Consider the following 14,675-nt stretch of genomic DNA (forward strand, 5'->3'; position numbering starts at 1 on the left):
AAAATATGTCTTTGTATTTGAATTTTTTGCTTTTACTAAAAATAAAATATGTACATGTGTATACTATTTGGCTAGTAAAATTCAACTAACTAACATGTGGGTTCTATTATTTTCAGTTTAGACTCAAAATAAATTAACCATTCATTTTGTTTGATTACTCATTTCAAAACTAAAATTACTTCTGCACTAAGCATTTACAGCAGGGTTCTCATTTACTACTCCGTAGCAGCAAAATTTCTAAAATTATTGCTATGCTATCGCTACCGCTCTCACTTTGTCGGGAGCCGCAGCATAGCCTTAGCATAACAATGTAAAGTATGTGCTCTACTCTGCTCCGAGTTTTGTTAGGTAAAAAACTATAGCTGGAGCGGGAGCAAAAAATTAAATTCTGCGCTATGCTCTGGCGTAGCGGTAACAAAAAATTGGGAGCGGTAGCACAGCAGAGCAAATGAAAATTTTCATCTGCTACAGCTCCCGAATGTGTTTGTTGTTTTTTTTTTCTTTTTTGCTATTTTCTGGCATAATATTTGAATTAATTGAATAATTCAAACAAAAAATGTTATGCAAATCATTTTGGCACTTTTGTTGCATAAAGTGACTTTATAAATCTAAAATCAAATATTTTAAGAAATATATTAATAAAGTGAATTAGATAATAATTGAATAAATTATAAATTTTTTTTTATTATGTAAAATATTTACCAATTTTATATTACCAAAAACATCATCTATTCCAAATGTATTACAATACTAAATTACTATGAATTTTCGAAATTAATTTTAACTATGTACATATACTTTCCCCCTTTTTATATACATTAAGAGTGTTTTTTTTTTGAACTATTAATTTTTTTCAGTCCCGTCACGAAATTTCCTTGGAAATACCCTAAAAAAAATTCCCTGAAAATTTTAGCCCTAAATATTTACATTAAGAACTGGACCGAGGCTTGTAAAAATTTTCCATAGAAAATACACTACAATCCTGATTTTTATCTTTAAATTCCTACAGATCAGAGGTATTTTATGGCATTTTTATATGTGCGGAAGAAATTGCGGGAATATAGCGCGGGAATTCCCGCAATTGTTTTATTGAAGGAAACATGAATGACGGGAATTCTCGCAATTTACGCGAATGTGTTAATCCATTGCACTGTGTATTTGCAGTTCTATTCTACCATTCCCAATATTTAGCAATTTTATAATTTTTTAGGAAGAATCAGTTTGAAATTGTACGCATATACATACTTCAATGTATATTGCAAAGAATCGAAAAGATTTCTGTATATCTAAAATTATAATAAACCTTTTTATCAACACTCCAATTATTCCGCTATATCTTTATGTTAGATATCCCGTTTGGTTTGTTATGAATGCATTTGCGTCCTTGACCAATAATCTAGCAAAGTATCCGCAGTGCCTTGACGATGAAAATTTCAATGCCATTTTTTGTTGTGATATTAAATATATCGGACGGGTTCGTCTTAAAAGAAAACTACCTGGTTAAGGAGCAAAATCAGTATAACCCATATACTAAGCATGTTTGGATATGAAAATTTTTTACTTATTTCTTTCTATTTTTGAATTACTAAAATTTTCTAATGATTTTTACATAAATTTTGAACAAATGCTTATGATTTGAAATATAATTTTTGTATTTATGAGCTGTATTGAATTTTAGCATAAAGAGATAAAATGTATCCTATGTCCTTACCCTGCTTCTAAACTACCTCCCCACCAATTTTAAGCCAAATCGGTTCAGCCGTTCTTGAGTTATAAACGACTTTCTTTTATATACCAACTTGTACCATACTTGTAAATGCCAGAAAATAGCAAAAAAAAAAAGAAAAAAAACAACAAACACATTCGGGAGCTGTAGCACATGAAAATTTTCATTTGCTCTGCTGTGCTACCGCTCCCAATTTTTTGCTACCGCTACGCCAGAGCATAGCGCAGAATTTAATTTTTTGCTCCCGCTCCAGCTATAGTTTTCTACCTAACAAAACTCGGAGCAGAGTAGAGCACATACTTTACATTGTTATGCTAAGGCTATGCTGCGGCTCCCGACAAAGTGAGAGCGGTAGCAAGAGTAAAATGAAATGCTACGAGAGTAGCGTAGTTTTTCAAACGCTGATTTACAGACATAACATATAGTATATTCAAAATAATTTCGTAGTTGGGGAAAATGTATGTATTTCAAGAGTAAAAATAACTCGAACAAGCATTTTTCACTTTCGAAACTAATATTTTTTGCATGAAAGAAAAATGTTGCCAAGTTAAATGCATGTGTGACAGTAGTGAAATATGTTGTTATCTGATTTTATGTGTAATTTAATAACGAATTTTTACTTAAAATAATCAATGTGGAAGTTATCATCAATCTTTTGTGAAAACGCTAAATGCGCGTTGTTCGTAATTTAGAACATTAATTTCCTGAGTAATTATATGTTTTATCTATTTCTTCGAGCTCTTTAAGCAAGCATTCGCTTTTTAACATTTTCAGTAAGCCATAACATTTTCTTCTGAGAACTAGTATTATCTTGTGATAATTCAAAGGTTATATTAACCGTCCTAAATGTTTACACTTCCTTCTGTTTTTACTCCTTAAACTCTAGTTTGTTTTGTTTTAAGCGCTTTCCTAGGAAACTAAACCACATTAGTATCGACACTTGTTGATTTCGCATATCAATTATCGTCAGTTGCTTTTAATTTTTCATTTGTTTCAGCTTGCTTTTGTCTTTCAAATGCACGCACATCGGCCAAAGTCATGCCATACCACTCGTCAATCCATGTAAATGCTTGTCTATGACCCAACAACAGAACGTCGCGTATGCTACGTTGTATAAAATCTTCTACCTTGGTTTGTAAACCCCAAACTTCGAAGGAAGCATTTACCAGTTTGTAGGAACACATAATGGGATCATCCATGCTTCTCCAACCCTCGATGAGAGGACCGCGACCTAGTTAGTATTTGTACAATAAAAAATTAATATACGAATAAATTTAGTAATATTACACCTGTTTTCTCAGATTTGAAAAATTTGGGATCCTCCTCTTTTTTATAAAGATTCTGATTGGAAAGCTCATCAAATGCAATGTCTACTTCCTCCAATAAGCGTGTCTGTAATTCCTCTTCGCTAAGTCCCAGACACTATAAAAGCATGTTTAAGAAATGGATGTAAATATACATATAAATTTATTTTGAACATATTTACGTTTTCTGAGCACCCATTATTATTCTCGTATCTAGTTTTGATTGTTATGCCTAATTTGGGCACGAAGGAGCACTATAAATATAAAAAACAGGTTATTTTTTGACTAAAATGCTTGTGGAAAATAATGTGTTTGCACTTACGGTATATTCTACAATTTGCGTCAAAGAATACAGCCGGTACACGTATATGAAAAGAACAAAGGCGTTTAATTCAAATTATAGTACAAGAGAGAGGTGTGGTTAATTCTAATTATTCATAATTATGAGGGTGGAATGGACAAGGGCACAACATCACACTTCAAGATGAATTCAAATTTTTGCATAAATTTTAATTAAGAAATTAACATAAAAAACTAAAAAAAAAAACAAGTAAGAAAGATCTAAGTTCGGGTACAACTGAACAATTTCTACTCGTGCAACTTGGAGCAAAACGCCACCCAGAGGATCGAAATCTAAGCAATTTTATATATATGTACATATTAGGGTGTTTTTTTTTAACTCTTTTAATTTTTTTAATCCCCACATGAAGTTTCCTTGGAAATACCAAAAAAAAAAACCTGAAAATTTGAGCCCTTGAGTCGTAATGGGCACTTTTGTAGAGTGTTCAATTCTGTGAAAAATGTATCTAAAGTCAAAGCTATGCCATAAAATGCCTCTGAGCTATAGAAATTTAAAGACAAAAAATCACGATTTTCGTGTATTTTCAAGGGAAAATTTTTACATGCCTTGGTCCAGTCCTTAAGGGGCACTTTCAAAACAAAAAATTTTTATATTTGCTTTTTCGATAGCTTATATTTCCATAAATATCCTGGGAAATCGGGAAGGTCGTATCTTGAATAGTTTTTGGATGGCAGCGTTCTAAAGAGCTACCGCTCGGAGGTGCAAACATATATAAGTGAAATTTTAAACGCATTTTTATCGAAACGACATTTTTCAAAATTGCTGGCGTCATAGCTAAACGACAAATTGACCGATCGACTTCAAATTAAAACTGAGTATTTTTGAATACATTTACTATACAACGACCTACGATATTTTTGATTGGTTGAAAATTGTCAATTTGGCATTAAAAAAACGGCAATTTTTTACCTAAAAAAAACGATTTTTTTTTTCAAAACTACGCCATTTTGATAATTTTTAATATTTTACAAAGATCGTAGGTCATTGTATAGGAAATATCTTTAAGTTTAATAAACTTTTCAATTTTTTTTGTTTCAGCTACTCATACGGCCGGAATCATGCCAGCAGTTGGGGCACTTTTTCTTTGGCACCTCCGAAGTACGTAATTTTTCAACATTTTTGTAGAAAAAGAATTTTTAAATATAGCTGAAAATATAATTTATTACGTTCAAAGAAATTAGAAATATTCAATCGCATACTTTCTCTTAAAAAAAAATTCACGAAAATCGCCTAATTTTTCATGCGTTACACTGGTATAGCCCCTTCATGTTAATATAATAATAAGGGCTCAAATTTTCAGGGAATTTTTTTTTGGGTATGTTCAAGGAAATTTCATGACGGAATTGAAAAAAATTAATAGTTAAAAAAAACACCCTAATACATATACTTATATAACTCATATACTGACCAACAAATTCGGCATAAGATTTGTTAGAAAAACGAAAATCATTATATGTAGTATATGGAGTTGGAGTAGTATTGACCTGTTTTAATCTATTAACTATTATCATGACACATACCAAAACAATATTCCCTGAGTTTCATTAAGGTACCTCAATCACAAATATATGGAGCAAAGTCAACCGGTTGGTCCCAATGTTACAATAGAAACCGATAGTTGAAGGAAAGAGGCCGAAATGGTTTGGGGAAAAAGGTTTCAAGACCGGACAATGCTCTTGTAGAACACAAGGAGGTGATTTAGTAACCGATGCCCAGAATATACTAAAATTATGGAGGGAACACTTCTCCAGCCTGCTGAATGGCAGTGAAAGCACAACGCCAGGAGAAGGCGAACCCGATTCCCCAATTGAAGACGATGGAACAGACGTTCCATTGCCCGACCATGAAGAAGTTCGAATAGCAATTATCCGAAGAACAACAAAGCATCGTGGGCCGATGGATTGGCGCCCGAGCTATTCAAACACGGCGGTGAAGAACTGATAAGGACCATGCTTCTTTGTAAAGTATGGTCGGACGAAAGTATGCCCAACGATTGGAATTTAAGTGTGCGCTGCCCAATTCACAAAAAGTGAGACCCCACAATTTGCGCCAACTGCCGTGGGATATCTCTCCTCAACATCGCGTATAAGGTTCTATTGAGCCTATTGTGTGAAAGATTAAAGCTCACCGTCAACAAACTGTTTGGACCTTATCAGTGTAGCTTTAGACCTGGCAAATCAACAACTAACCAGATATTCACCATGCGCCAAATCTTGGAAAAACCCCGTAAAAAGAGAATGGACAAGCACCACCTCTTCGTCGGTTTCAAAGCTGCTTTTGACAGCATGTAAAGGAGCTGTCTTTATGCCGCGATGTGTGGATTTGGTATCGCCGCAAAACTAATACGCCTGTGTAAACTGACGTTGAGCAATACCAAAAGATCAGGAAGGATGTCTTCCAGCCGTTCGATACCAAACGAGGTTTCAGACAAGGAGACTCCCTATCGTGGAGAAAATAATTCGAGCTGCAGAACTTAATCGAATAGGTACAATCTCTATAAGAGTGAACAGCTGTTGGCGTTTGCCGATGATATGATATCATTGGCCTCAACACCCGCACCGTTAATTCTGCTTTCTCCAGATTGCATAAGGAAGGAAAGCAAATGATTCTGGCAGTGAATTAGGGAAAGACGAAATATCTCCTGTCATCAAACAAACAGTCGTTGCACTCGTGACTAGGCTCCCACGTCACTGTTGTCATAACTTCAAAGTTTTAGATAATTTCGTTTATCTTGGAACCAGCATTAACAGCAACAACAATGTCAGCCTCGAAATCGAACGCAGAATAACTCTTGCCAACAGGTGCTACTTTGGACTGAGTAGGCAATTGAGAAGTAAAGTCCTCTCTCGACGAACAAAAACCAAACTCTTTAAGCCACTCATTATTCCCGTCCTGCTGTATGGTGCAGAGGCATGGACAATGACAATGAGTTGACGTTGTGAGTTTTCGATAGAAAAGTTCTGCGCAAGATTTATGGTCCTTTGCACGTTGGCCACGGTAAATATCGCATTCAATGGAACGATGAGCTGTATGAGATATACGACGACAAGTTATGGCACTTTTTAAGTTTCTACGAACTTCGTACTTTTTTTTGTACTAAGGAACCCGCTTACCAAGTTTCATCAAGATATCTCAATTTTTACTCAAGTTTCAGCTCACCCTGATATCAACTTTTCTCGTCATCCTGATTAATTATATATATGTACATAACGCCATATCTATCTCGCTTAGTTTTAGGTGATACATACAACCGTTAGGTGAAAAAACTATTATGTTCTGTACCAACAGGTTTCCAGAGTATAAAAAAAGACTGGATTTTGATCGATTAGTTTGTATGGCAGCTATGTACTAAAGTGTTCGGATGTGGACGGTTCCTGCAAATTAACATCTTCTGGGGGACAAAAGGACGTGTTCATAATTTTATATTGATATTTTAATAATTAAGGAGCTAGTTCGTGTGTACCCGACAGACGGACATAGCTAAATCGACTCAGCCCGTTAGGCACATCATTTATTGTGTCTTCGACGTTTATTTCCATGTCTTACAAACTTCGTGGCAAACTGAATAGACCATTTTCAGGGATAATTACGAAAACGAAGTTGAAATGTAATTAGGTGTAATATCGACTACATTTTATTAGTTGAATAAAACAATAAAGGAATCATGTAAAAATTTATAAATACTATGCAAAATAGTTTTCATAAAATATAATACAGTTCCGAAAATAATTCTAACAAAATTGGTTTGAAAACCCACATATTTTGATGCTGAAGAGTTTGTATTAATCAGTACAGTATAATTTATTTTATTATTTTAGATATCAATCTAATACCAGAATTTTGTACTGTGATACTGGCACAAGTCTCTAAATTAGAGATTTTAAATTAGAGACAATTTTTGTGACTTGAGACGATTTTGCAACTAAATTCGTAATAGTCACAAAAATCTCTAAATTGTGAACGAACAGGTCTGATCAGCTATTTTTGTTTTCTTCAAAATGTCTTAAATAGTGACTAGAGACTGCTTACAAATTACGCTATTTATAAGACGACCAAAATCTCTAATACTAATTACATATAGGACATCACATTAATGATAAACGCTATACCAATTTTACGAACTACTCTAAACGTAAGGTTTTCATATTTACAACAAAAACATACATATATACATAGCACATTATGTACCCCTTTAGACTCACTTTTATTGAAACATTTTCGAAAATCAAACTGAAAAATAAGAAAAAACTTTAACTTCGGTTGCACCGAAGCTAAATACCCTTCACAGGTGCATTTCTGTTAGTAACTATGTGTTCAGTTTGTATGGAAGCTATAGCATATATAGTAATCCGTTCTGAATAAGTTTTTTTAGAGATTACATTGTTGCCTTAAAAAATAATAATAATATTCATGTCAAATGTGAGGGACTAGTTCGTATATATATACAGACAGACAGACGGACAGACGGACAGACAGACGGACATGGCTAAATCGACTCAGCTCGACATACTGATCATTTATATATATACTTTATAAGGTCTCCGACGATTCCTTCTGGGTGTTACAAATTTCGTGACAAACTTAATATACCCTGTTCAGGGTAGAATTATCATTCAAGTTATCATTGGCAATCACATACATAGAATGTGTTTAGTTGTTTATTGTCAGCTGAATTGTTAAGGGGCCAACGAGCAACTGATATACTTACAGCTGTTGGAAGCTAATTAGAAATTCTCCGTTTTTGTAAGGTGCTGATGAGTATAATGGTCAAATGTTTTGATATACCCTTATTTACATTCCTAAAAGCCTTATAAGGTCTCCGACGATTCCTTCTGGGTGTTACAAATTTCGTGACAAACTTAATATACCCTGTTCAGGGTAGAATTATCATTCAAGTTATCATTGGCAATCACATACATAGAATGTGTTTAGTTGTTTATTGTCAGCTGAATTGTTAAGGGGCCAACGAGCAACTGATATACTTACAGCTGTTGGAAGCTAATTAGAAATTCTCCGTTTTTGTAAGGTGCTGATGAGTATAATGGTCAAATGTTTTGATATACCCTTATTTACATTCCTAAAAGCCTTATATTGTTTATGTTACTTTATTTACTACCAAATTCAGCTCAGTTTTGTAGTTGTGCAGTTGAAGTTCTGTTAATTTTTTCCCAAATAGTAAATTTAAGTTTATTAACGAGGAAAAGTTGCAGCTGTACACCTACCCTTCGCGGCTGCAAAGAAATTTCGAACAAGGTCAAATGCTAAAAAAAATTGTTTTGAATGTCCTTAAGCATATACAGAATTTTAAAACTTTTTCAATATTGCTCATAAAGAAAAAAACCGAAAAACTTCAACAGAAATACTCCGCAGAATTGCTACTATCTCCCGAAGAGACAAAAAAAAAAGAGTTCACCGACATTTTACGTGAAATTCAAGAGGAATATAATGCTTAAATATCCAAGAATACAATTTCCCAGTGTTTGGTCGAATTTGGACTTCACGGTAGGTCAGCACGCAGGAAACCACTTCTCACTAAAATTCAAAGTAAACAACGCGTAGACTTTTCCTACTCTTATTGATCTTGGACAACAAATTAATGCCAGTATGTTGTTTGGAGCGATCTAACCAAAATTAATCACATTTATCCTGATGGTCGAAGGTATGTTTACCGACCAATCTGTCAAGAATTTGATCCTCGCTATGTTTCACGCGTAGTGAAATATGATATATCTACATATATGTAAACCAATTACGTGTCACCTTTTGTCCGGGCTAAACTTCTAATATTCTGCACCGATTTTAGAAAAATTTATCCCGCTTTTTCCATTTTAATCCAACTTAAAAGATAGGTTAATCTACATATAAATATTTTTAAAACTCAAAACAATTAAAAAAATATATTTCTAAACCAAAGCATGTGTACAAAACAAAAAACAAACAATTTTCAGTTAAATGCCGAGAAGTAAATCAAACTTCTCAGCCTTACAAAAAATTTAAAATTTAAACAGCAACGATAAACTTTTCGGTGGTAGTTGTGGGTGAACCGTTTCATCATCAAAAGTTCATCGGAAATATTCTTGAGACATTTTAAATGGAAAGTTTAATGTAGAAATAGTCCTGTGCCAGCAGACCAGTCCTAAGAAGGCTACAGTTTGTTGTTGGCTTAAGTTTCGAAATGTCTATAAATAAACCTCAATGTCAAAAATAAAAACTTTCGGTTTCGATTTTAAAAATTCATTATTTCTACATTTTAAACCTCAATTAAAATCCCTTTGATTATTTTTCTGGCAATAACGCGTTCGTATTTATTTGTAAATAATATTATACAATGGTATTTAATGTCTACCATAGGTCACATAACATGCGTCTGGATGTATTAGTATGTATTCAAACAGTTATTTTAAGTAAGTACGTAAAGAAGTAGTTATTTTAGGAGTTTATTTATATCCTGAATTGGTTACCACACCTAATTGGCTTTTTAATCTAAATTAAATTGTGGGCATAACGTTCAATTAAAATGGAAAAAGTTGAATGCCGTACACACTTTTGCAGCACTACAGAATGAGGGGATGTTGTAGAAATAAGGACTTTTTGTGGGTATATAATAACTTGTTGGAAAGTGAAAGCTTTTATAGGTGCACGACAATAGGCTAGTGCTAATGGCGTTCATTAATAACATTGGTAGACACATAATTTGTGACATGAAAATTCTTAGGTGTTTCTAATGCAGTTTGATACCCTGAAGTCATATCTGTGAACAGAATTTTTGATTGATTGCGGCTTTGATTTTACAATACATAAAATTTCATCATATTGCATCATCTTTTATTTTCAAACGATCTGGGATTTATCCGGTTTAGACCGGTTCTGCCTGCTTTTTATCACGAACGGTGTTCGAATCGGTTACGTTTTATATGTTTGGATAGTTTTTAAGATCATATTATTTTACGTTTAAGATTTTTAGGTACAATGCCTAGGCAGTGCGTAAATAGTGCCAACAGTTTTTGTTATGTGTGCGGAGAACTAACCTTTAAATCGCAAAAACGTCATTTTACTCCGCTTGTGCTAAAAGCTTACGAACTGTATTTTGGGGTTAAAGTTGGGAACCAAGACAAAGCATGGGCCCCTCATATCTGTTGTAAAACTACTGTAACATTGTTAACAGATTGGTTAAAAGGTTCAAATCGTAAAATGCCCTTTGCAGTGCCAATGGTTTGGAGAGAACCTAAAGAACATGTTACAGACTGTTATTTTTGCCTCACGAATATTAAAGGTAATGGACCGAAATCTTAACATACGGTTAACTACAACTTCCTATTCTAAAAGCACCCGATTCTTGGAGTCTCGATGAAGAACTAGAATCGATTAGCTCTTCAAGTGATGTTACAGAAACCGCAAAGGAAATGACAAGCGATCCTTTATTTGATTTACCAGGATGTTCAACAGTGCCGCATCTAATTTCACAGGGTGAACTTAATGACTTAGTTCGAAATTTAAGCTTTTCAAAATCGCAGTTCGAACTTCTAGACTAAAAGGTTGGAACACTCTCCTCAAAGTGATGTAAATATTACGTTTTACAGAAAAAGGCAGAAAGACCTCACAAATTGCACTAAGACAGAAACATGATCTACGTGATTGGCGTCTATTCATTGATTCCTCTAAACTTAGTATAAAGGCGGTATTGGTTCATAACGGTAACAAATATCCTCCTGTGCTCTTATCTCATGCCGTTCATATGTAAAAAAGGTATTACTACCCCCTTTGCATATGAAATTGGATTTAATGAAGACTTTTGTTAAGGCAATGGACAGAAATGAAAGAGGGTAAAATAAGAGAGTAAATTGCTCAATGAAACTGAAATACTATCCTGGATGGCCTTGTTAAAAATTTTCTTGGAAATGTGAAAACTGACAATTACAAAGACTGCCTATTACTGCCTATAAAAAATGGCTTGCAACATCTCCAAGGAGATCTACAATAAGGAGATCAGGCTTGCCAAGACAAAAAGTTTCAGGAAATTCTGTGACAGCGTCTCCTCGACCCCGGAGGCAGCTCGGCTGCATAAGGCGTTGTCGAGAGGTAAGACGGACACAGTATTATCCCTAAAGAGACAGGATGGGAGCTATACGACTAGCGCGGAGGAGAGGGCAGAGACACTCCTACAGGCGCACTTCCCGGAGACGATTCAAGCCGACCTAACTCCAGCATCGGACAAACGTAGGCCGGACCGCTCAGACTGGCTGTCTGCAAAGAATTTGTTCACTGTGGACTCAGTCAGATGGGCACTGGTTTCTTTTTCAAACTATAAGTCACCGGGAGTGGACGGCGTCTTCCCGGCCCTCTTGCAGCAATGGCGAGAGGCAGATTTGAAAACACTCTCTGTGACATTGTTCAAAGGGGCTTAAACCTGGCGAAAGGATGGTGCAACACGGTAGGGCTAAACATCAACCCAGCAAAAACTACCGTGGTCCCATTCACTAGTCGGAGATCTCTTCCGGGCCTGAGGTCCCTAACAATAGGGGGCACAGAGGTGGAAATGTCGAAAGAGATCAAATTCCTTGGCCTCACTTTAGACTCGTCACTACGGTGGAGTAGGCATTTGGACTTAACGCTGTCCAAAGCAACGAGAGCACTTATGGTATGCAGACGCCTGGCCGGCAGATCATGGGGTTGCAAGCCAGGAATCATTAGATGGCTGTATACCATGATAGTAAGGCCTATTATTACCTATGGAGCGGTGGCTTGGGCCACCAAAGCAGCTCAGTCTTCGGTGATCCAGAGACTGTCAAAGCTGCAAAGACTTGCCTGTGTCTGTGCTTCGGGGGCAATGCGCAGATGTCCCACTGTGGCACTGGAAGTCATACTGGAGCTCACACCGCTGCACCAGGTGATAAGACAAGCAGCAAACCACACCATGCTGCTAATGTCAGCAGAAGGCTACGGTAGAGGAAAGTTAATGTCCTCCAGACAGATGGACGCACTAGCGGAAAGCACACCGCTGGTCCTCCTCCCAAAGGACGACACAACGAAGAAAATAAACTTCAAAAGGAATTTCCAAGTTACTCTCGGCAGCAAGACGGAGTGGAGCGATTCCACGCTGGAAAAACTGCTGGAAGACAATACCATCCAGTGGTACACCGATGGCTCAAAAACACCGGAAGGTATTGGGGCAGGTATTGCGGGACCGCGTACTAAGCTGTCCATACCAATGGGTTGCTTCCCAAGTATCTTCCAGGCTGAAGTTTTTGCCATAGGTCAGTGCGCTGAAGTCAACGTCAGCCGCAACTATCGCAACCAGCGTATAGCTATTCTCAGTGATAGGCAAGCGGCACTAAAGGCGATTTCATCATATGAGATCAAATCGCTTTTAGTCGAGGAATGCATAGAGAGGCTAAACCGCCTGTCCTTGTGCAACCGGGTGCACCTAATTTGGGTGCCAGGGCACAAAGGAATAGAAGGTAACGAGAAGGCCGACGAACTGGCCCGCGCTGCGGCAGCGTCCAAGGTGATGGGACCAGAACCATACATAGCGGTAGGATCCCACACTTTTAAGGAGCTGTTCCTCACGGAGGAAAGAACGGACAGAGAACGGCATTGGCAACAGGCATCAGGCATGCGCCACGCCAAACTGCTACTAGGGGGGTACAGTCTCTCCAGGTTCAAGGAACTTATTCACCTCCCCCGTGAAAAATTCCGTCTCCTCGTCGCAATTTACACAGGGCACTGCAGGCTCAGGAAGCACTTGTCCAACATGGGCATAGTCTCCGGTGCTAACTGCCGGTTCTGCGACCTGGAACAGGAAACACCAGCACACGTAATCCAGGATTGCACAGCAATCTGTGGAAAAAGGCTTAAGGCTCTGGATTCCATTTTTATCAGCAGGGATCACATCACCTCAGTAGCGCCCGGCAAACTCCTAGACCTATTCAGGCTGCTGGGACTCTGGGAAGACATGTGATATCGTAGAGGGCACAATAGACCCTAGGTCGCGGTGCATTACCTCATAACATTTATCTATCTATCATCTCCCTTAAAATTATATTTCTGTCTGGGGAGCGGTATCACCAAGACATTTCTGCTGTGGAGAAACGGTACGAAGGCAAGTGGAGTTCCAGTTTGCTTGCCGATTACTGCTGGTCATTGTTAAAGGATACTCAAAAAACAAACTATCGCCGAAAGACATCCACATTAACATTTTAAGGTAATCTTTGGTTAATAAAACAATATAACAATAATATATTTATCGCTATTTTTTTTTTTTTTAATTCTAATAGCAAAAAAAACTATAGGTGATAGAAGAAATCTGTACTTATTTCATGTCGCAAGATCATCAATCAATCAATCAGTGTAATAAGCGTGTCAATAAGCCAAAAAGTTTTGAAATAGGAGCATAATGAACACATTTTAATTAAAATGTTACAATAGTGGAAGGTACTTTAAAAATTAATGCAAAACATATGAAAGACATGAGCCTGAATGACCATGAGTGATGGCAGACTTTAATAATTATGTATCATTACCTGTTATTGTGAAAGGGTAGTAATTCCAGGACTTTTCTACGACGTAAAATACACGCGGACAGACGGCTTGTATCCAATATGGTAAACGACTGTGAATAGAACAGAAACACATAAATTAAAACAACTAATTCACTTATAATTTAATACTATTGAATAGAGTACTGTTTACAAACTCTAACCACACACTAAACTCCATCACCTTGATAGATATATGCGTTTTTCTGTATAATGTCCCTTGCCATGCACGGGATCTTCGAATTCATAACTCTCCACAACTTCAACTCCTTCACCATCACCAGATTGTTCCAAGCTGTGGCGAGCAATCATATACAGCTGTCCAATGCGATACTACAGAAGATTCAAAATGCCATTGCATTAAAGAATTTTTGGTACTACAAAAATTCAAGTTATTTTTTACCTCTTCCACTGTGAGCGGCATGCAAATGCGGTATTCCTTGCATAAGACCATTTTCTCACTCACAGTTGTATATTGATTACCTGCTTATTGATCAATGTGCTTTAAACTTTTAGTTAAAAAATGTATATGCTTCCTGTTTTCAGGATAATTTAGTTGATCAATAGCTTTTCAGACTAGGAAGAATATCCGTATTCTCTCATTTACAATTGCACAGTGCTTTTTTATAACCAACGTCAAACAGCTGTTTGGTTTGCAAGTGCTTGAATCAAGTCAATCAAGCAACTTTACAATCGGTTATGGGGCATCTCGACAGGATAGAATTTATAGAATACTAACTGTCAAAAGT

General features: G+C 36.4%; 1 protein-coding gene across 1 annotated transcript; it reads right to left on the reverse strand.

Annotated features, from left to right (window-relative positions):
* Window positions 1-2,165: 2,165 nt before the first annotated feature.
* Window positions 2,166-14,567, reverse strand: LOC120772358 (cytoplasmic phosphatidylinositol transfer protein 1). The gene is made up of 7 exons (XM_040100923.1): window positions 14,330-14,567; window positions 14,111-14,259; window positions 13,912-14,000; window positions 3,353-3,360; window positions 3,213-3,284; window positions 3,016-3,148; window positions 2,166-2,957 (listed from the first exon to the last, which is right to left on the reverse strand). The coding sequence occupies exons 1-7, from the start codon at window positions 14,378-14,380 to the stop codon at window positions 2,683-2,685; spliced, it is 777 nt and encodes a 258-aa protein (XP_039956857.1). The 5' UTR covers window positions 14,381-14,567; the 3' UTR covers window positions 2,166-2,682.
* Window positions 14,568-14,675: the final 108 nt, after the last annotated feature.

This window comes from Bactrocera tryoni, chromosome 3 (genome assembly GCF_016617805.1).
Source record: "Bactrocera tryoni isolate S06 chromosome 3, CSIRO_BtryS06_freeze2, whole genome shotgun sequence".
Taxonomy (NCBI): Eukaryota; Metazoa; Arthropoda; class Insecta; order Diptera; family Tephritidae; genus Bactrocera; species Bactrocera tryoni.

Excerpts from the sequence above, each read along its gene's own strand:
- LOC120772358 (XM_040100923.1), bottom strand. The coding sequence starts at position 14,380 with ATGGTCTTATGCAAGGAATACCGCATTTGCATGCCGCTCACAGTGGAA. Across the intron at positions 14,260-14,329 it reads TGCCGCTCACAGTGGAAGAG|TATCGCATTGGACAGCTGTA; the intron begins GTAAAAAATAAC and ends AATCTTCTGTAG. Across the intron at positions 14,001-14,110 it reads AAACGCATATATCTATCAAG|TCGTTTACCATATTGGATAC; the intron begins GTGATGGAGTTT and ends TTCTATTCACAG.